This window comes from Dendrobates tinctorius, unplaced genomic scaffold (genome assembly GCF_039654945.1).
Source record: "Dendrobates tinctorius isolate UK_male_01 unplaced genomic scaffold, ASM3965494v1 ptg000226l, whole genome shotgun sequence".
NCBI classification, from domain to species: domain Eukaryota; kingdom Metazoa; phylum Chordata; class Amphibia; order Anura; family Dendrobatidae; genus Dendrobates; species Dendrobates tinctorius.
In genome coordinates this window covers 1,294,594-1,318,485 of record NW_027361893.1, presented here as the reverse complement: position 1 = coordinate 1,318,485, position 23,892 = coordinate 1,294,594, and the positions used below count along the sequence as shown (strand labels likewise).

The following is a 23,892-nucleotide window of genomic DNA, read 5'->3' as shown; positions in this document are numbered from 1 at the left end:
CGTGCGCCCAGCACCTGTGATACGTGCGCCCAGCACCTGTGATACGTGCGCCCAGCACCTGTGATACGTGCGCCCAGCACCTGTGAAACGTGCGCCCAGCAACTGTGAAACGTGCGCCCAGCAACTGTGAAACTGTGAAAGTTTTTGCTGCGGTGTACAGTACCATTATTCCCTTTGGGAATACAAAACCGCAGTGCAGACGGTGCGGATTTTTCCACGCAGTTTTCAATCCGCAGATTGCGGATTCAGCGGATTCCGCTGTGGTTTGCCATCTCCTCCATTGAGGAGATGAAAAACCGCAGGGCAAAACTGCAGAGGAATCCGCAGGTCTTTTGACCTGCAGATTTTACAAAATCCGTGCGGCCACATCCGCACCCCAATCCGCAGCGTGTGCACATACCCGAAAGGCACGCTCCTGAATACGCGTCTTCCACCTTCCCAGCCTGCCCCAGGATTTGGATCTGAGCTCGCTCATAAATGCGCCGCCTTCACTGCCATGATGAACCAATCAGCGCTGCAGCTAACAAACACTCCAATCCCCCCGCTATAAAACTGGCCCTCCCCGCAAAGTGCAAACACACGTATAGCCTTCCAGGTGTGACGTCAGTTCCGGGGCGAGTCATACCGGGAGGGGGGGTGTTCTGACAGCAGAGACAGGAAGAGAAGACTCCATTTCCCTTACACCCTGTCTCAGCTGTCTCTCTGGTGCCGGCGTCTGTGAGCAGTGTGGAGTGAGGTCAGTGACAGGCAGGAGGGATTAGTAAGTAACAGGTTGGTGTCTTCTTAGATTTTTCCTTGATGGGGGCTGATACTAGGGGTAACTAGTGGGATTTGGTGGCTTAATGTTTGGGTCATCTGGGAGCTGCTGGGCTTCTCGAGAGGAGGGGGATTAATGCACGGTTACAGGGTGTGTCTGGGGTCTGGAGTGAGCCGGCTAGACTATATGGGCTGCAGTTAGGACCTGGAAGGAGCCCATACAGTCTAGCATCTACCATGTGGAGTGCGGCTCTGTGGGTGGAGATCGCCGAGCCACACTCCACATAGAGAATAATGGAGCCTCCAGCACCGACCTCCACCCGCAGAGCCGCACTCCACATAGAGAATAATGGAGCCTCCAGCACCGACCTCCACCCGCAGAGCCGCACTCCACATAGAGAATAATGGAGCCTCCAGCACCGACCTCCACCCGCAGAGCCGCACTCCACATAGAGAATAATGGAGCCTCCAGCACCGACCTCCACCCGCAGAGCCGCCCTCCACATAGAGAATAATGGAGCCTCCGGCACCGACCTCCACCCGCAGAGCCGCACTCCACATAGAGAATAATGGAGCCTCCAGCACCGACCTCCACCCGCAGAGCCGCACTCCACATAGAGAATAATGGAGCCTCCAGCACCGACCTCCACCCGCAGAGCCGCACTCCACATAGAGAATAATGGAGCCTCCAGCACCGACCTCCACCCGCAGAGCCGCACTCCACATAGAGAATAATGGAGCCTCCAGCACCGACCTCCACCCGCAGAGCCGCACTCCACATAGAGAATAATGGGGCCTCCAGCACCGACCTCCACCCGCAGAGCCGCACTCCACATAGAGAATAATGGAGCCTCCAGCACCGACCTCCACCCGCAGAGCCGCACTCCACATAGAGAATAATGGAGCCTCCAGCACCGACCTCCACCCGCAGAGCCGCACTCCACATAGAGAATAATGGAGCCTCCAGCACCGACCTCCACCCGCAGAGCCGCACTCCACATAGAGAATAATGGAGCCTCCAGCACCGACCTCCACCCGCAGAGCCGCACTCCACATAGAGAATAATGGAGCCTCCAGCACCGACCTCCACCCGCAGAGCCGCACTCCACATAGAGAATAATGGAGCCTCCAGCACCGACCTCCACCCGCAGAGCCGCACTCCACATAGAGAATAATGGAGCCTCCAGCACCGACCTCCACCCGCAGAGCCGCACTCCACATAGAGAATAATGGAGCCTCCAGCACCGACCTCCACCCGCAGAGCCGCACTCCACATAGAGAATAATGGAGCCTCCAGCACCGACCTCCACCCGCAGAGCCGCACTCCACATAGAGAATAATGGAGCCTCCAGCACCGACCTCCACCCGCAGAGCCGCACTCCACATAGAGAATAATGGAGCCTCCAGCACCGACCTCCACCCGCAGAGCCGCACTCCACATAGAGAATAATGGAGCCTCCAGCACCGACCTCCACCCGCAGAGCCGCACTCCACATAGAGAATAATGGAGCCTCCAGCACCGACCTCCACCCGCAGAGCCGCACTCCACATAGAGAATAATGGAGCCTCCAGCACCGACCTCCACCCGCAGAGCCGCACTCCACATAGAGAATAATGGAGCCTCCAGCACCGACCTCCACCCGCAGAGCCGCACTCCACATAGAGAATAATGGAGCCTCCAGCACCGACCTCCACCCGCAGAGCCGCACTCCACATAGAGAATAATGGAGCCTCCAGCACCGACCTCCACCCGCAGAGCCGCACTCCACATAGAGAATAATGGAGCCTCCAGCACCGACCTCCACCCGCAGAGCCGCACTCCACATAGAGAATAATGGAGCCTCCAGCACCGACCTCCACCCGCAGAGCCGCACTCCACATAGAGAATAATGGAGCCTCCAGCACCGACCTCCACCCGCAGAGCCGCACTCCACATAGAGAATAATGGAGCCTCCAGCACCGACCTCCACCCGCAGAGCCGCACTCCACATAGAGAATAATGGAGCCTCCAGCACCGACCTCCACCCGCAGAGCCGCACTCCACATAGAGAATAATGGAGCCTCCAGCACCGACCTCCACCCGCAGAGCCGCACTCCACATAGAGAATAATGGAGCCTCCAGCACCGACCTCCACCCGCAGAGCCGCACTCCACATAGAGAATAATGGAGCCTCCAGCACCGACCTCCACCCGCAGAGCCGCACTCCACATAGAGAATAATGGAGCCTCCAGCACCGACCTCCACCCGCAGAGCCGCACTCCACATAGAGAATAATGGAGCCTCCAGCACCGACCTCCACCCGCAGAGCCGCACTCCACATAGAGAATAATGGAGCCTCCAGCACCGACCTCCACCCGCAGAGCCGCACTCCACATAGAGAATAATGGAGCCTCCAGCACCGACCTCCACCCGCAGAGCCGCACTCCACATAGAGAATAATGGAGCCTCCAGCACCGACCTCCACCCGCAGAGCCGCACTCCACATAGAGAATAATGGAGCCTCCAGCACCGACCTCCACCCGCAGAGCCGCACTCCACATAGAGAATAATGGAGCCTCCAGCACCGACCTCCACCCGCAGAGCCGCACTCCACATAGAGAATAATGGAGCCTCCAGCACCGACCTCCACCCGCAGAGCCGCACTCCACATAGAGAATAATGGAGCCTCCAGCACCGACCTCCACCCGCAGAGCCGCACTCCACATAGAGAATAATGGAGCCTCCAGCACCGACCTCCACCCGCAGAGCCGCACTCCACATAGAGAATAATGGAGCCTCCAGCACCGACCTCCACCCGCAGAGCCGCACTCCACATAGAGAATAATGGAGCCTCCAGCACCGACCTCCACCCGCAGAGCCGCACTCCACATAGAGAATAATGGAGCCTCCAGCACCGACCTCCACCCGCAGAGCCGCACTCCACATAGAGAATAATGGAGCCTCCAGCACCGACCTCCACCCGCAGAGCCGCACTCCACATAGAGAATAATGGAGCCTCCAGCACCGACCTCCACCCGCAGAGCCGCACTCCACATAGAGAATAATGGAGCCTCCAGCACCGACCTCCACCCGCAGAGCCGCACTCCACATAGAGAATAATGGAGCCTCCAGCACCGACCTCCACCCGCAGAGCCGCACTCCACATAGAGAATAATGTAGCCTCCAGCACCGACCTCCACCCGCAGAGCCGCACTCCACATAGAGAATAATGTAGCCTCCAGCACCGACCTCCACCCGCAGAGCCGCACTCCACATAGAGAATAATGGAGCCTCCAGCACCGACCTCCACCCGCAGAGCCGCACTCCACATAGAGAATAATGGAGCCTCCAGCACCGACCTCCACCCGCAGAGCCGCACTCCACATAGAGAATAATAGAGCCTCCAGCACCGACCTCCACCCGCAGAGCCGCACTCCACATAGAGAATAATGGAGCCTCCAGCACCGACCTCCACCCGCAGAGCCGCACTCCACATAGAGAATAATGGAGCCTCCGGCACCGACCTCCACCCGCAGAGCCGCACTCCACATAGAGAATAATGGAGCCTCCGGCACCGACCTCCACCCGCACTCCACATAGAGAATAATAGAGCCTCCAGCACCGACCTCCACCCGCACTCCACATAGAGAATAATAGAGCCTCCAGCACCGACCTCCACCCGCAGAGCCGCACTCCACATAGAGAATAATAGAGCCTCCAGCACCGACCTCCACCCGCAGAGCCGCACTCCACATAGAGAATAATGGAGCCTCCAGCACCGACCTCCACCCGCAGAGCCGCACTCCACATAGAGAATAATGGAGCCTCCAGCACCGACCTCCACCCGCACTCCACATAGAGAATAATGGAGCCTCCAGCACCGACCTCCACCCGCAGAGCCACACTCCACATAGAGAATAATGAAGCCTCCAGCACCGACCTCCACCCGCAGAGCCACACTCCACATAGAGAATAATGGAGCCTCCAGCACCGACCTCCACCCGCAGAGCCGCACTCCACCTAGAGAATAATGGAGCCTCCAGCACCGACCTCCACCCGCAGAGCCGCACTCCACATAGAGAATAATGGAGCCTCCAGCACCGACCTCCACCCGCAGAGCCGCACTCCACGTAGAGAATAATGGAGCCTCCAGCACCGACCTCCACCCGCAGAGCCGCACTCCACGTAGAGAATAATGGAGCCTCCAGCACCGACCTCCACCCGCAGAGCCGCACTCCACATAGAGAATAATGGAGCCTCCAGCACTTACCTCCACCTGCAGAGCCGCACTCCACATAGAGAATAATGGGGCCTCCAGCACCGACCTCCACCTGCAGAGCCGCACTCCACATAGAGAATAATGAAGCCTCCAGCACCGACCTCCTCCCGCAGAGCCGCACTCCACATAGATAATAATGGAGCCTCCAGCACCGACCTCCACCCGCAGAGCCGCACTCCACATAGAGAATAATGGAGCCTCCAGCACCGACCTCCACCCGCAGAGCCGCACTCCACATAGAGAATAATGGAGCCTCCAGCACCGACCTCCACCCGCAGAGCCGCACTCCACATAGAGAATAATGGAGCCTCCAGCACCGACCTCCACCCGCACTCCACATAGAGAATAATGGAGCCTTCAGCACCGACCTCCACCCGCAGAGCCGCACTCCACATAGAGAATAATGGAGCCTCCAGCACCGACCTCCACCCGCAGAGCCGCACTCCACATAGAGAATAATGGAGCCTCCAGCACCGACCTCCACCCGCAGAGCCGCACTCCACATAGAGAATAATGGAGCCTCCAGCACCGACCTCCACCCGCAGAGCCGCACTCCACATAGAGAATAATAGAGCCTCCAGCACCGACCTCCACCCGCAGAGCCGCACTCCACATAGAGAATAATGGAGCCTCCAGCACCGACCTCCACCCGCAGAGCCGCACTCCACATAGAGAATAATGGAGCCTCCGGCACCGACCTCCACCCGCAGAGCCGCACTCCACATAGAGAATAATGGAGCCTCCAGCACCGACCTCCACCCGCACTCCACATAGAGAATAATAGAGCCTCCAGCACCGACCTCCACCCGCACTCCACATAGAGAATAATAGAGCCTCCAGCACCGACCTCCACCCGCAGAGCCGCACTCCACATAGAGAATAATAGAGCCTCCAGCACCGACCTCCACCCGCAGAGCCGCACTCCACATAGAGAATAATGGAGCCTCCAGCACCGACCTCCACCCGCACTCCACATAGAGAATAATGGAGCCTCCAGCACCGACCTCCACCCGCAGAGCCACACTCCACATAGAGAATAATGAAGCCTCCAGCACCGACCTCCACCCGCAGAGCCACACTCCACATAGAGAATAATGGAGCCTCCAGCACCGACCTCCACCCGCAGAGCCGCACTCCACCTAGAGAATAATGGAGCCTCCAGCACCGACCTCCACCCGCAGAGCCGCACTCCACATAGAGAATAATGGAGCCTCCAGCACCGACCTCCACCCGCAGAGCCACACTCCACATAGAGAATAATGGAGCCTCCAGCACCGACCTCCACCCGCAGAGCCGCACTCCACATAGAGAATAATGGAGCCTCCAGCACTTACCTCCACCTGCAGAGCCGCACTCCACATAGAGAATAATGGGGCCTCCAGCACCGACCTCCACCCGCAGAGCCGCACTCCACATAGAGAATAATGAAGCCTCCAGCACCGACCTCCTCCCGCAGAGCCGCACTCCACATAGATAATAATGGAGCCTCCAGCACCGACCTCCACCCGCAGAGCCGCACTCCACATAGAGAATAATGGAGCCTCCAGCACCGACCTCCACCCGCAGAGCCGCACTCCACATAGAGAATAATGGAGCCTCCAGCACCGACCTCCACCCGCACTCCACATAGAGAATAATGGAGCCTTCAGCACCGACCTCCACCCGCAGAGCCACACGCCACATAGAGAATAATGGAGCCTCCAGCACCGACCTCCACCCGCAGAGCCGCACTCCACATAGAGAATAATGGAGCCTCCGGCACCGACCGCCACCCGCAGAGCCGCACTCCACATGGAGAATAATGGAGCCTCCGGCACCGACCTCCACCCGCAGAGCCGCACTCCACATAGAGAATAATGGAGCCTCTGGCACCGACCTCCACCCGCAGAGCCGCACTCCACATGGAGAATAATGGAGCCTCCGGCACCGACCTCCACCCGCAGAGCCGCACTCCACATAGAGAATAATGGAGCCTCCGGCACCGACCTCCACCCGCAGAGCCGCACTCCACACGGAGAATAATGGAGCCTCCGGCACTTACCTCCTCCCGCAGAGCCGCACTCCACATAGAGAATAATGGAGCCTCCAGCACCGACCTCCACCCGCAGAGCCGCACTCCACATAGAGAATAATGGAGCCTCCAGCACCGACCTCCACCCGCAGAGCCGCACTCCACATAGAGAATAATGGAGCCTCCAGCACCGACCTCCACCCGCAGAGCCGCACTCCACATAGAGAATAATGGAGCCTCCAGCACCGACCTCCACCCGCAGAGCCGCACTCCACATAGAGAATAATGGAGCCTCCAGCACCGACCTCCACCCGCAGAGCCGCACTCCACATAGAGAATAATGGAGCCTCCAGCACCGACCTCCACCCGCAGAGCCGCACTCCACATAGAGAATAATGGAGCCTCCAGCACCGACCTCCTCCCGCAGAGCCGCACTCCACATAGAGAATAATGGAGCCTCCAGCACCGACCTCCACCCGCAGAGCCGCACTCCACATAGAGAATAATGGAGCCTCCAGCACCGACCTCCACCCGCAGAGCCACACTCCACATAGAGAATAATGGAGCCTCCAGCACCGACCTCCACCTAGAGAATAATGGAGCCTCCAGCACCGACCTCCACCCGCAGAGCCGCACTCCACATAGAGAATAATGGAGCCTCCAGCACCGACCTCCACCCGCAGAGCCGCACTCCACATAGAGAATAATGGAGCCTCCAGCACCGACCTCCACCCGCAGAGCCGCACTCCACATAGAGAATAATGGAGCCTCCGGCACCGACCTCCACCCGCAGAGCCACACTCCACATAGAGAATAATGGAGCCTCCGGCACCGACCTCCACCCGCACTCCACATAGAGAATAATGGAGCCTTCAGTACCGACCTCCACCCGCAGAGCCACACTCCACATAGAGAATAATGGAGCCTCCAGCACCGACCTCCACCCGCAGAGCCGCACTCCACATAGAGAATAATGGAGCCTCCAGCACCGAACTCCACCCGCACTCCTCATAGAGAATAATGGAGCCTTCAGCACCGACCTCCACCCGCAGAGCCACACTCCACATAGAGAATAATGGAGCCTCCAGCACCGACCTCCACCCGCAGAGCCGCACTCCACATAGAGAATAATGGAGCCTCCAGCACCGACCTCCACCCGCAGAGCCGCACTCCACATAGAGAATAATGGAGCCTCCAGCACCGACCTCCACCCGCAGAGCCGCACTCCACATAGAGAATAATGGAGCCTCCAGCACCGACCTCCACCCGCAGAGCCGCACTCCACATAGACAATAATGGAGCCTCCAGCACCGACCTCCACCCGCAGAGCCGCACTCCACATAGAGAATAATGGAGCCTCCAGCACCGACCTCCACCCGCAGAGCCGCACTCCACATAGAGAATAATGGAGCCTCCAGCACCGACCTCCACCCGCAGAGCCGCACTCCAAATAGAGAATAATGGAGCCTCCATCACTTACCTCCTCCCGCAGAGCCGCACTCCACATAGAGAATAATGGAGCCTCCAGCACCGACCTCCACCCGCAGAGCCGCACTACACATATAGAATAATGGAGCCTCCAGCACCGATCTCCACCCGCAGAGCCGCACTCCACATAGAGAATAATGGGGCCTCCAGCACCGACCTCCACATAGAGAATAATGGAGCCTCCAGCACCTACCTCCACCCGCAGAGCCGTACTCCACATAGAGAATAATGGAGCCTCCAGCACCTACCTCCACCCGCAGAGCCGCACTCCACATAGAGAATAATGGGGCCTCCAGCACCGACCTCCACCCGCAGAGCCGCACTCCACATAGAGAATAATGGAGCCTCCAGCACCAACCTCCACCCGCAGAGCCACACTCCACATAGAGAATAATGGAGCCTCCAGCACCGACCTCCACCTAGAGAATAATGGAGCCTCCAGCACCGACCTCCACCCGCAGAGCCGCACTCCACATAGAGAATAATGGAGCCTCCAGCACCGACCTCCACCCGCAGAGCCGCACTCCACATAGAGAATAATGGAGCCTCCAGCACCGACCTCCACCCGCAGAGCCGCACTCCACATAGAGAATAATGGAGCCTCCGGCACCGACCTCCACCCGCAGAGCCGCACTCCACATAGAGAATAATGGAGCCTCCGGCACCGACCTCCACCCGCACTCCACATAGAGAATAATGGAGCCTTCAGTACCGACCTCCACCCGCAGAGCCACACTCCACATAGAGAATAATGGAGCCTCCAGCACCGACCTCCACCCGCAGAGCCGCACTCCACATAGAGAATAATGGAGCCTCCGGCACCAACCTCCACCCGCAGAGCCACACTCCACATAGAGAATAATGGAGCCTCCGGCACCGACCTCCACCCGCACTCCACATAGAGAATAATGGAGCCTCCGGCACCGACCTCCACCCGCAGAGCCGCACTCCACATAGAGAATAATGGAGCCTCCAGCACCGAACTCCACCCGCAGAGCCTCACTCCACATAGAGAATAATGGAGCCTCCAGCACCGACCTCCACATAGAGAATAATGGAGCCTCCAGCACCGACCTCCACCCGCAGAGCCGCACTCCACATAGAGAATAATGGAGCCTCCAGCACCGACCTCCACCCGCAGAGCCGCACTCCACATAGAGAATAATGGAGCCTCCAGCACCGACCTCCACCCGCAGAGCCGCACTCCACATAGAGAATAATGGAGCCACCAGCACCGGCTTCCACCCGCAGAGCCGCACTCCACATAGAGAATAATGGAGCCTCCAGCACCGACCTCCACCCGCAGAGCCGCACTCCACATAGAGAATAATGGAGCCTCCAGCACCGGCTTCCAACCCGCAGAGCCGCACTCCACATAGAGAATAATGGAGCCTCCAGCACCGGCTTCCAACCCGCAGAGCCGCACTCCACATAGAGAATAATGGAGCCTCCAGCACCGACCTCCACCCGCAGAGCCGCACTCCACATAGAGAATAATGGAGCCTCCGGCACCGACCTCCACCCGCAGAGCCACACTCCACATAGAGAATAATGGAGCCTCCGGCACCGACCTCCACCCGCACTCCACATAGAGAATAATGGAGCCTTCAGTACCGACCTCCACCCGCAGAGCCACACTCCACATAGAGAATAATGGAGCCTCCAGCACCGACCTCCACCCGCAGAGCCACACTCCACATAGAGAATAATGGAGCCTCCGGCACCAACCTCCACCCGCAGAGCCACACTCCACATAGAGAATAATGGAGCCTCCGGCACCGACCTCCACCCGCACTCCACATAGAGAATAATGGAGCCTCCGGCACCGACCTCCACCCGCAGAGCCGCACTCCACATAGAGAATAATGGAGCCTCCGGCACCGACCTCCACCCGCAGAGCCGCACTCCACATAGAGAATAATGGAGCCTCCAGCACCGAACTCCACCCGCAGAGCCTCACTCCACATAGAGAATAATGGAGCCTCCAGCACCGACCTCCACATAGAGAATAATGGAGCCTCCAGCACCGACCTCCACCCGCAGAGCCGCACTCCACATAGAGAATAATGGAGCCTCCAGCACCGACCTCCACCCGCAGAGCCGCACTCCACATAGAGAATAATGGAGCCTCCAGCACCGACCTCCACCCGCAGAGCCGCACTCCACATAGAGAATAATGGAGCCACCAGCACCGGCTTCCACCCGCAGAGCCGCACTCCACATAGAGAATAATGGAGCCTCCAGCACCGACCTCCACCCGCAGAGCCGCACTCCACATAGAGAATAATGGAGCCTCCAGCACCGGCTTCCAACCCTCAGAGCCGCACTCCACATAGAAAATAATGGAGCCTCCAGCACCGGCTTCCAACCCGCAGAGCCGCACTCCACATAGAGAATAATGGAGCCTCCAGCACCGACCTCCACCCGCAGAGCCGCACTCCACATAGAGAATAATGGAGCCTCCAGCACCGACCTCCACCCGCACTCCACATAGAGAATAATGTCGCCTCCGGCACCGACCTCCACCCGCAGAGCCGCACTCCACATAGAGAATAATGGGGCCTCCGGCACCGACCTCCACCCGCAGAGCCGCACTCCACATAGAGAATAATGTCGCCTCCGGCACCTATGTGGAGTGCGGGTTGAGGTCGGTGCTGGAGATTGCCCATTACTGAGTGCGAAGGACATTAACCCCTTCAGCATTGAGACCATTTTGGAGTTTTTGTTCTCACTTTATAAGAATCATTGTTTTTGTTCTCTTTCCTGTAATAGATACATACGGCCCAACTATGGAAGACTGGCAGGGAGGAAACGGATTGTTCTCATAGTACAAGGCCCATTTCTTGGCCCCCACACAGTGTAATGCCCCTTATGCAGTATATATGGTGCCCCCACACAGTATAATGCCCCTGTAAGCAGGTGACTGGATAAAACACAGACTGTCACACTGCAGTACTGCAGGTAAATACAGAGAAACGGAAACTCCACTAGATGGCAACAGAGTGGAGAGCGAGCTGAAATCCTGCTAAGAGCAGACCAGCCGAACTGCAACGAGTCTACCACTAGGTGGCAGCAGAATAGTCAAGAGAGCCGGATCGATACCAGAGTGTTGCGTAGTTCAAAAGGGAAATCCCAAACACAGAGTCAGAGAAGTGCCAAAAGGTCAGTACCTGTCCGTAGCAGAGGTATCAGAAGGAAGAGTCAGAATTGGGTCAGATCCAAAGTAGAGTGGAGTACCGGGGAATCCAAACATACAAGGACACAGAGTCGGGATGGGTAGGAGAGGGGTGCAAAGACACGAGCAAGGTCAGCAAAATGCAGCAAGACAAATCAGTTCATCAGAGCCAGCTACACACGCCGTAGACAGGAAATATAACTGCGCTGCATCCTACAGGCAGTGCCAGAGATATAGCAGACCCGACACAGGAACGAGGCAGAGAAAGTTAACCCCTGACATGTCAAAACCTGGTCTGGATCATGACACAGACAAACTGTAAATAACCAATATAGTTATTTATTTCCCTGATATTGGTGGGGATTGTGATCACTATGGCAACAGTGAATAATGCCAAACGGTGATTACGAGGCGAAATAGATAATATCAGATATACAATGAATTCTCCGGCTCACTCTCACTGTAATAGCAGCCTTTAACCAAATGTTACTTTACCTAGTGACAAAGGTCATTTTCCTGAAACATAGTCGACAACACTGCCTCTTCTGTGAACACAGGCCATAACGGGATCTCTGCCTCTTCCTGTTAGGCCATATGTCCTCCTAACAAAGTCTATCAAGGCTCGCTGGGCTGCCTTCATTTCAACTGGCTTGTCTCTTGTACACCCTGGACCAACACCTGTACTGACGTAAGTGCTGGAAGCAATGACCCGGCCCACTGGTGCCTCCTGCTCTTCATTGCAGGCGTATACTACTGAGCGGAATCTCCTTACTTGAGCAACGGCGCGTCTCTTGTACCAGAAGTAGTGAGAGTTGGGATTCTGCTCTTGCCTTGTGTAGTTTGGACTCTGGGTTTTGACCACTGCAGGTCAGGTTCTCGGGCCTTGATAGTCATAGTCTGGACTCCGATTCTTGACCAGCGCAGGTCTGATGCTTGGGTCTTGGCTGGCATAGTCTGGATTCTGGGACTCGTCTGGTGCCACCTGGGCTCTGCCACCACAACCTGCTGCCTCGAGCACGTTACCATGGCCTGGTACCTCAGATTCTTCACTGGCACAGTGTTTTTTGCTTGGCGCCAAAGCTGTTTTGGCTTTGGGGCTATTGCCTTTATAATAACACTGCATTATCAAGGTCACCTGACCTGGTGTACCTTCTAGACTTTCTTCCTGAAACTCTCCCTCTTCCCATTGATTCCATAGGGTTCTGTCTGGATGGCAGATGCCAGTGTTTTTGTACAAATGCCTGAGGATTTGTTCTTATGACACACCTTTTTTCACCCCTTATGTAGTATATATGATGCCTATAACACTGTATAAAGTTAACACAGTATAAAGTTTCCACAGTACTGGCATCTCACACAAAAATATCTCTTTCGTCTCATTGGGGGACACAGGAACCGTGGGTGTGTGCTGCTGTCACTAGGAGGTTGACACTATGCCATGAAACAAATGTTAACTCCGCCGTATACACCCCTCTGACCGGCTGTAGGACAATCAGTTTTGCTTAGTGACAGCAGGAGGTGGATAGGGGGTCTCTCGCAGACCCATGCCTACCTCAATGTGCGTCGTTCCTTTTCAGGTAACCATGGAGGGACACAGAGTAGATCTTCTACATCTGTATTCCCACATCGGGATCATGAGTACGGCGTGTACTGCCACCCCGTATCCTCATGAATCCCACTGGCAGGACCCTAATTCCTAACACAGGACATTTGTTATGAGTTCATTTTCCCCTTCACCATTGAGGTCTGATGAACTCCCTCTTCTGGTGAAGGAAGGTAGTGAGGCTGATTACCAAGCACCTGAGCTGGGAGAGGATGACTGGGCGACGGGGATCTCAGACTGGATATAAGGCAGCCGACGCCCTTCTGCCTCGCTGGTGAATTCTCTGTGGAATTGTAGGAGACCAGTCTGATTCCTGCTCCTCAAAAGCTGTTTTTTGCTTTGCCTTTTTGCATTTGTGTTTTAGTTTGCCTTGCTTTTCTGGATTCTGCCATTCCCTGCTGGGGTGAGCTGAATTCCTTTTTGCCTTTTTGCTCTGTCTTTAGAAAATACCTGAGTACTGACAGTCTTTTGAAGCCTACCGTCTTCAGGGCCTTTTTCCCTGTCAGTCTGTTGGCTCTTATTTTGATAGGGTTTTTCATGGATTGCAGACAGCAGCTTTCCTATCCTGTCCTATCTAGTTAGCTTGGGCCCCATCACTTGCTCAGTCTATCTTTCTATCTGTGTTTAGTGTTTTTTCTTCTTGCTTCACCGTCATTATATGTTGGGGGCTGCCTATTGCTTTGGGGTCTGCTCTGGGGCAGTTTAGATTTCCCTTTCTGTCTTTAGGCTATTTAACTCTCCGGCTGTGATCGAGGGGTCTAGGGCACCGTAGGAACCCCCCACGGCTACTGCTAGTTGTTGTTGATAGGTTCAGGGGTCTGCAATCCGATAGCTGCCAACTTCTCTGGTTTTCTGGACTTAGCTAGCATTTCTGTTTTTGCCTCCTACGGTGACTCATTCATAACAGACATGTGTTCAGTTGGCAGCTCCTGGTCGTGACCTTCGTCTCCCATCACTCGCCCACCAGAGCCTGATGATCGAGAGAGACGCCCTGCAGAAAAGGTTTGGGACAGCAATCTTTTCATGCAGATAACTGACCCCTGTTACGGGGTGAACTGGAGGTAAGAGGCTGCAGTGTTTCATAATCTGCTCACCAGCCGCCCTGGCTGAATGTGACCTCTCTAATCAGCACTCGGGCTTACAGCCCATGGCTCTATACTTATGATAAGAGCCAACACTTACTTTCAAGCACGCGGTGCAGCACAGTTCCAGCCTCCTCCCGTGGCAGCGTTATGACCCTGGGCTTCAGCAGGAGCCCAGCACGGCCGACGCCAGATTCCGGCTTCCAGCAGGCTCCGCCCCTCGGCTTCCTTTTCCAGTACCAGCGCAATCTTGGTGCTCCAGGAGGCCAGAGGAGGGCCTCGCCCACCGCTTCCAGGCTGGGATTTCATAAAGCTTCTAGGCAGCGGCAGGTCTGTTCACCTCATGCTCTCTCTCTCCCTCATCAGCCTTCGGGCGGCAGCTGCGGCGGGGACACAAGTCGTGAGTATGTGAGTACTGCACTACAGGTTGCTCCCTCACTCCGCTTTCTACCCCCGACGGTCGGCCAGGTAAAGCCTGTCAGTGTGCCCAAGGGAGAGCAGTCCCACTCCTCATCCGCTTCAGTGACCTTGGTCAAATATTTTGTATGTACCAAATGCAATGTCAGGCTTCCTTCAGGTCAGTCCTTGCCACTCTGCTCAGATTGCAGCAGACCTATTGTGTCCCATACGATAGACAGCATGTGCAGCCCCCCCGCTTTGCCTGTCAGAGCTCCCACATTATCCCTGGAGCAGGAGGAAGCCACTCTGCCTGCCGCCCAGGGGCCATCCATCGCCACGGGAGACGGAGTGTCCAGGATCGGCCACTTATCTAAGTCCGTGGCCGACCTTACCAAGGTATCTCAGACCTTGGTAACAGTGCTTGACAGATTGCCACTTAACACTCCAGTGAACACAGGAGTACCAACGGAGGCTCCTTTTGGGCCTTCTAGAGGCTGTAAAAGGTTTAGACAGGACCACCAACTCAGGTCCCCTTCTCACTCCATTTCACCTCCAGAATTCCTCTGGCCGTCTGCCTCCTCCTGGTCCTCATTCCCGGAATCAGGCGAAGCATTATCAGAGACACACTCGGAGGAGGGTTCTGGATACGGGCCAGAACAGTCCCAGGGCGTCAAGGATGAGACCTTTAACATTGGAAACGCCACATCAAGACCTAATGATCAGGTTTTTCATTTAAGCATCATAAGCATCATAAGTCCCCCTCTAGGGTCTTCGCCTCCCACAAGGATTTTGAGGAAGTGTTGGCCGGGGAAAGGGAAAACCCAACCAGGCGGTTTCAGAGAGGAAGTCATTTTGTGATTCTATATCCTTTCCCTCCAGATCTCACCGCCAACTGGACTGCCTCCCCTTCGGTGGATCCACCAGTGTCCAGACTCGCTACCAATACAGTCCTCCCACTCGCCAGTGGGGCAGCCCTAAAGGATCCCAATGATATAGGAGGATAGAATCCCTGGCAAAATCCGCCTTTGAGGCAGCAGCCGCTATATTCTGTCCAGTCTTCACCTCAGCCTGGGTGGCTAAATCTGTTAGAGAATGGGCCAAACAGCTTAGACAGGGCATATTGGCCGGGGCACCACCAGCGGAACTGGCGGAGTTCGCAGATCAAATCTCTTATGCCGGGAGGTATATGGTATCAGCAGCCCTGGATGCCGCGTCTTGCGCAACTCAAGCATCCAGTAACGTGGTAGCTGTCCGGCGGACGGTCTGGCTAAAGGCTTAGCAGGCTGATTTGTCCTCAAAGAAATCACTGACCAATCTACCGTTTCAGGGTGCCCGACTCTTTGGGTCAATGTTAGATCAAATAATTAAGGATGCAACGGGGGGGTACAAGCTCCCTTCTCCCTCAGGCCAAGCCTCGTCGATATGTTTTCAAACGTAGGGCTCAGCCCTTTCGCCGTACCCCAGAGACAGGCACTTATGCTCAGGGCCCACAGAGGTCGCAAGCTCCTAGAGATAGGAGTGTATCCTTTCGGGCCACCACTTCATGGCATTCCCGCAGTTCCAACAGCAGAGCTACCAGGTCAGGGCTGGGCGGAGCCACTTCAGCCTGACGCCAGCAGGGAATCCAACTCCCTTCCCAGTACCTGTCCCAGACTAGGAGGCTGCTTTCTCTTCAGAGATGTCTGGCAAAGTTCAGTAGAGGATATCTGGGTAAAGGAGATGGTATCGACAGGATGCACGATAGACTTCAACGCGCTTCCGCGATATCTCTTCTTTCTATCGCAACCACCAAAAGACGCTGCTATGGCTCTAGGTTTTTTTGTGGCAATCCTCTCTCCTCAACGCAGGAGTAATCGTCCCTGTTCCCGAGCACGAACGTTTTACCGGCTTTTACTCAAACCTGTTTGTGATACCAAAAAAGGATGACTCAGTTCATCCCATACTAGACCTCAAAAGGCTAAACAGATGGGTCCGCTTACGCCATATCAGGATGGAGTCGATTCGGTCGGTAACTACGTCTATGGAGGATCAGGAATTCCTATGTTCCATAGATATCTGGGACGCCTACCTGCACATCACCATTTTTCAGGGACATCAAAGGTTTCTGCGTTTTGCTGTCCAAAAGCAGCATTTCCAGTTTGTGGCCCTGCCATTTGGGCTGGCAACAGCCCCCAGGATTTTTACAAAGATTATGGCAGCGATGGTAGCTATATTAAGGGTCAGAGGCATAATATTGGTACCATATCTCGACGATATTCTCGTCAAAGCACCCCCCTTCACTCAGGCCCAGGAAAATCTAGCGGTAGTTTTAAACATGCTGTCCCGGTTTGGTTAGATCATAAACAGGGAGAAATCTCGCTTAATGCCAACACAACGCCTAGAATTCTTAGGGATGATAATCGACACCCGCCGCTCGAGGGACTTTCTCCCAGAAAGAAAGTGGATTACCCTCCAGCAGGGAATTCGCTCTCTGTTGAAATTCCGGCTTCTATCTTTTCACGCTGCCATGAGTCATGGAAAGGATGGTGGCAGCTTCAGAGGCAATACCCTTTGCCCTGTTCCATTCCAGGATACTGGAACATCCTCCTTCAGTGGGACAGGTCCATTTCTTTGCTGGATCGCCCCTTCCTCCCTTCCATTCAGACCAGGGAGTCCCTCAAGTGGTGGCTGACCTCCCCTCCTTCATCTGGGACGGCCTTTTCCCCCTGTCCACTGGCAGGTAGTAACTACAGATGCCAGTCTCCTGGGCTGGGGTGCGGTATTCCACCACCTGACGGTCCAGGGACGATGGTCGAGGTGAGAATCCTCACTATCAATCAACATTCTAGTACTGAGGGTGGTCTTTCTGGCACTCTTACATTGGGAAAGATACCTCAACAACCAGCCAGTCCGGATTCAAACGGAAAATGCCACGGCGGTGGCATACATCAATCACCAAGGGGGAACCAGGAGTCCCCGGGCACTGGCCGAGGTATCCAGAATCTTCAACTGGTCGGAAACCGCAATTCCGGCAGTTTACATTCCCGGCACAGACAACATGGCCACCGACTTCCTCAGTCGGGAGGGGATCGCGGCAGGAGAATGGTCCTTACATCAGGACGTGTTGTGTCATATATGCCGGCTATGGGGGACTCCAAACGTCGACCTCCTGGCATCGCGACAGAACAGATGGGTCCAACAGTTTGTCTCAAGATACCGCGATCCTCTAGCAATAGGGGTCGATGCGCTGGTCATTCCCTGGACACAGTTCAGACTCCCTTACCTGTTCTCTCCCCTTCCTCTCCTGCCCTGACTGCTAAAGAAAATCAAGGCGGAAGGGGTGCGGGTCATATTGATCGCCCTGTACTGGCCCAGGAGGGCCTGGTTCGCAGAAATTATCAATCTTCTCACAGGCACCCCCTGGAGACTCCCTGACAGACCAGATCTCCTGGCTCGGGCTGTTTTACCACACGAATTCTCAGTTGCTCAATTTGATGGCATGGCCGTTGAAACCACAATACTGAGAGCAGCGGGATTTTCGGACCGAGTCATTAATACAATGATTCAGGCTAGGAAGCCATCCTCTTCTAGGGTCTATTATCGAGCCTTGAAGGCCTATTTTGGCTGGTGTGAGTCTAATCACATCACACCTATGCCCTGTTCCCTACCATCTGTCCTAGCTTTTCTCCAGGCAGGGTTAGATGCCGGTCTGGCCCTAAGTTCCTTGAAAGGCCAGGTATCTGGTCTCTCTCTATTCTTTTCCAAAGAAATTTGGCCTCCCGCTTACAGGTTGAGACCTTTCTGCAAGGAGTGGCACATGCGGCCCCTCCTTACAGATCCCCAGTGGCGGTAGCCCACTCGGTTGCTATGGTGCCTATGAATTGACAGGGCTCGGTGGGGTGTAGTATTGGTCACCCTCTCCTTCCCATCATCACAATTTCAGAGATATCCACATTCCAATGACGATGATACCATTGAATAGAATAGTGAATCGGAGTCGGAAGCTCCTGATCCACCATTCAGCCTTCGCCTGTGAGTCTGAGACTCCGTGCACCGCAGAAACAATGACGTCACTACATCACAACCTGTAGTATAGAGCCTCGGTACTCACAGTGCACAGACTGGAGCAGTTCACCTCGGGAGCAGGGTTGGGGGAGTAGTGTGTGGGTTTTTTTTTTTTTCCAAATATCAGGAATTGTTGTGGCATCATATTAAGAGAAGAGCTGTTGGGACTTTCGTGCTGAATGTGTGGCTGGTAGGGGACATTATACTGAGTAAGGGGTTGTGGTGTGAGGTGCTGTGGTGGCCATAATACCATGAGGGAGCGCTCATACTGAGGTACATGGGCACACAGGAGATCCATTTCCTTGTGATGAGTCAGATAGGGATGAATAAGTGAGAAATACAGACCTTTGATCTGGCTGATTGCGGTCCTCCTGAATTGATAAGGTGTTGTGTGCCAGGAGAGAGACATCAGATAGTACATTCTGAAGGAAAGCAAAGATATAATGGCAGTGAGAATCTGGATTGCCAGCAGAGAGACTAGTGGAAACAAAGAGCAGGGTGAGGTCCTTAGCTCAGGTTTGCTGGACTATTTGGCTTATAAGAAAAGTTATGTACCGCCACATGTAAGCGGAAAGTTCCTGACTCTGCATAATGCAGAAGAAGCATTTTATAATGTGCCTCCTATCTGATGTATATTCTCACTAAGTTCTTATTAAGTAAAGTTTATTTTTGAACTTTGGTATCCCTCATTCATCTCCATACCATCTGGTGCAGGCCTGCCAAGTACAACAGCAGCATGCGGTCTGCAGAGTCCGGAGATATTACTCTGCCAAATCTATATATTTAGATAGATTTTTTTTTTTTTCTATACGTTAGGGGGCCCAATTCCAGCTATTGCTGTGGGACCTGTGATTTCTATCTACACCACTGTGTATAGGATAATAGAGTATAATAAAGTAGTTATGGACGTGACGTAACTCACATTGTGCAGTGACTCTGTTTTCCCATATAGTGACGGATATTCTTGTTGCTGAAACTGTGATATTTTTTTCCACTTTAAACCATTCTTTAAACCCCTCTGATCAGTGCGATCATACAACATACAAGGCTCTGATGGCTCCGGTGATGCACTGTACTACTGTAGTGCCGTGTATCATCACTGCCTGTCAGTGTAATACTAATGGCCCCATACACATGAGATAAGCGTTGGCTGAACGGTCATTTGGCAGACGGCTATCTCTCCCGACTCCCCCATACACCCAAATATTCCAGCTTTCCTGTGGTCTGTATGAGAGAGTCGCCTCCAGACTCCTCTAGAGGAGGATTATCTATAAGAAGAAACGGATTATCCTCTGAAATTCAGGATGCCAGATCCTTCTCTGCCCTGACATCTGTCGGGAGGCTCTGAAATACATTATATGGTCGGCCAAACCCCCCGAAATCAGTGATTTCATCTAACTTTAGTCTGATATGTATGGGGGCGATAAAAGGTAACTTATTGGATGCTGCCTCTGGCCCGGCCTAATAGATCTTCATACATTACAGCCCAGACACCATTATTAGGCGTGTAAGTATTGTAGTAACTAGGCCGCCCCATACTATCGAGTACTTGGGGGTGGAGGGCATTCAGACGAATTCTGTCACACCTTCTTAAGGGTACTTCACACTAAGCAAGATCGTTGGCGAGATCGCTGAAACGTCACCGTTTTTGTGACGCCACAGCGATCTCGCTACGTGTGACACATAGCGGCGACCGCCCCCTGCTGTGATCTCGCTGATCGTGCGCGAATGTCCCAGGCCATTTTTTGATCGTTGGTGTACCGCTGGCCAGCATGAATCGCTGTTTGACACCATGACCAGTCAACGACTAGCAACCTCGTTGGCGACGCAGAACTCACGCTTATGGAGGTCTGAATCGTCAGAATAGTATTGTGTGACAAGGTCCCAACGACCGCCAAGGTCGTTATACGGATTGCTGGATCGTTGCTGCGTCGTTGAGGAGATCTGCCCATTTGACAGCTTACTAGCGACCATGTAGCGATGTACCAGCAATCCTTACCAGGTCGTATTGTTGTCGAGATCGCTGGTGCATCGCTAAGTGTAACGGTACCCTTAGATGTCATATTTGCTTTTCACAGCAGCAAGTGGATAAACTGCCAGGATCTTTGTTGCAGCCGCAACTGTGCCGTCCCTGTGTGTAAATCTATGTTCTGGGGCCCAAAAGGGTTAATTTTTTCAATTGTTTATTGTGTGAAAAAATGTCTTCCGCTTTTTTTTTTTTTTTTTACAATTGTTGGAGCCAATTTTCTTTAGAAACATTTTAATATCATCTTTTTTCTGGTGTTTTTCCTGTAATATAGGAAAGCCTAAGGCCAGAAATATCCCCATAAATCACTGTACATGGAGGCTTTGGGATCAGATAATTCCTGTCTGCTGTGTTTGTGCAAACAAAAAATCTTTTCTAAAAGCCTCAAACTTCTGTGTGTGACTCAGAGCTGAGATCTAACGTGATAGAAGATTCCAGTGCGGGGAAGACGGGAAACCTTCATATAGACGGCCGGTGGGGATGGAGTCAGTGACCGACTCTGGCCAAATATGTTTCTAGAGCCGTAATAGAAGATGAAGATGTCGTCCTCATCATGAAGTAGTTATTTCTCATGTCACTTGTAATGAATATCTCCTGCAGTATTGCTAATGCCGATTCCAGTGTCGGTAAATGAGGCGAGAATTAGCGTTATGGAAGATGAGTCTATGAGGAACGTATTCAGCTGCCGACTCCGAGGGAGAAACAGCTTGTTCTCTGTGGCCTAAATATATAGGTTTTATTAGTAGATTTAAAGAAAACTAAGTACTGTAAAATAATAAATCTCCTCATATGTTTCCCTTATTATCTCCAGGAATTGTATTATTACACAGGATTTTTATGATGTTACATCGGCTCATCTTCTCATTCAGGTCTCTACAATATCGGATCCTCTCAGTGAAGATCTTCTACATAAAAGAATTTTCCTGATTTACCCATCAAAGATGGATATGGACAGAGACAAGATGGCGGAGAGGATATTACACCTCACCCTAGAGATCCTTTTCCGGCTTACTGGAGAGGTGAGAGATTCTGATGACGTCACATTACATCATTCTTATCTATGGGAATAACAGATGGACAGAACTGGAGAGGTGAGGACTCTGGAAATGTCTGTAGTGAGATTTATTAATGTGTCTCCATAACCAGGATTACACAGTGGTGAAGACAACCTCTAGTGAGCGCTGTCAGGACCCTGTGTCTGAGGGATGGGGAAGACCCCAGAGCTCAATCACGGAGCCTCCACCTCACCCCCTGATACATGAGGACATCAATGACCAGAAGATCCTAGACCTCATCTACAAGCTGCTTGAGCTGCTGACTGGAGAGGTGACACTGCTGGGAATGTAGGGCCATTATACAGTAATGCTATGAAGGGATCGGGGGGATGACGGTATCATTGTATGTGTCAGGTTCCTATAAGATGTCAGGATGTCGCTGTCTATTTCTCCATGGAGGAGTGGGATTATTTAGAAGGACACACAGATCTGTACAAGGACGTCAAGATGGAGGTTCCCCAGCCCCTCACATCACCAGGTAATAGACAAGGCTAAATACACACGGCCTATAATTATCTGTATGTAAAGAATGAATTCAGTCCCTGTATGTATTTCCTCCAGATCTATCCAGTAAGAGAAAAACACCAGAGAGATGTCCCCGTCCTCTTCTTCCAAAGGAATATAAACAAGAAGATCCCAATGTTCCTCAGGATCATCAGGTAGATGGAGAGAAGGTGTAATGAGATCTCGCCTATGATGTGTAGACAGCTGTGGGGGTCTTGTGCTCAGTCTTGTTTTATCCACCAGTATTATATGTTTTATACTTGTGTAATGAGAACGGTGGAGATGGCAGGATTAGAGATGTGACTTCTCCATCTGTCTGTGACTTTTCCAATATTTGTTTCAGAGTGAAGATCTGACCCGTATTAATACTACAGAGACATATGTGAGGGGTGATGAGCGGTGTAAAGAGATTACCATATGTGACTACCCAGGTGAGTAGTAACCACTAAATGCAGAGAAGTCACAGATCCTTCTCACAGGAAAGATATGTATCTTTGTACCGTGTTAGCCAGTAGATAGAAATATACACTGCTCAAAAAAATAAGGGAACACTTAAACAACAGTGTATAACTCCAAGTAAATCAAACTTCTGTGAAATCAAACTGTCCACTTAGGATTGACAATCAATTTCACATGCTGTTGTACAAATGGAATAGACAACAGATGGAAGTTATTGGCAATTATCAAGACACTGTAATGGTAATGTAAAATATGTATGACTTTTCCGGAATACTCCTTAATCTTCCATACACTACACTGACCAGAACGATCCATGGCTGTCACTCTGCAGATGTGACCCCCCTCGTCACACATTGCAGCTCTGTGCCTGCAGCTGGTAACTGTTACACCGCTCCGCCATACTCACCCGGCCTCCGCTCCCACGCCGCAGTCGCCCTCCGCTCCCACGCCGCAGCCTCTCTCCACCCGACGGCCGCGGCGGTCACCTGAGACAGACCCGCGACCGATGCCTTCCCTGCATGCTATGCGCATGCGCCATAGGCCGCGGCCGCGCCTCCTTCCTGCTTCTTATGCTCCGGCTGTGCCCTGACCCGGAAGCACATTTGGACCAATGACTGACCAGACGGGGCCATATCAGGCCGCTTCCCCCTGAGGGAGGCGCCTGATCGTTGTGTTTCCTGACACTCTGGCCTCGCTCCATCGTGCACACTCTGCTCCTGCAGTTCCTGTCTCGGCTGCTCTTCACAGCAGCTTCTCAGTCCTGCTACCCGTGTTCCTGTCGTCCTACTCCAGTCCTGCCTTCACTGTTCCTGCCGTCCTACTCCAGTCCTGCCTTCACTGTTCCTGCCGTCCTACTCCAGTCCTGCCTTGTGTTCCTGCCGTCCTACTCCAGTCCTGCCTTCACTGTTCCTGCCGTCCTACTCCAGTCCTGCCTTGTGTTCCTGCCGTCCTACTCCAGTCCTGTCTTCAGTGCTCCGGCCGTCCTACTCCAGTCTCAGTCTTACTCCGGTCCATCCTGAGCCGCCCCTCTC

At 53.6% G+C, this 23,892-nt stretch overlaps 1 protein-coding gene across 2 annotated transcripts in view; it reads left to right on the top strand.

Annotated features, from left to right (window-relative positions):
- The first annotated feature begins 577 nt into the window (after positions 1–577).
- The window catches only part of LOC141059288 (uncharacterized), a 37,934-nt gene continuing 14,619 nt past the window's right edge, over positions 578–23,892 (top strand). For both annotated transcript variants that reach the window (XM_073555615.1, XM_073555614.1), the window contains exons 1-6: positions 578–771; positions 21,713–21,862; positions 21,990–22,169; positions 22,253–22,376; positions 22,460–22,557; positions 22,746–22,833. In XM_073555615.1, the coding sequence (XP_073411716.1) occupies positions 21,785–21,862; positions 21,990–22,169; positions 22,253–22,376; positions 22,460–22,557; positions 22,746–22,833 (568 nt within the window). In that variant the 5' untranslated portion in view covers positions 578–771; positions 21,713–21,784. The remainder of the gene's footprint in view (positions 772–21,712; positions 21,863–21,989; positions 22,170–22,252; positions 22,377–22,459; positions 22,558–22,745; positions 22,834–23,892) is intronic.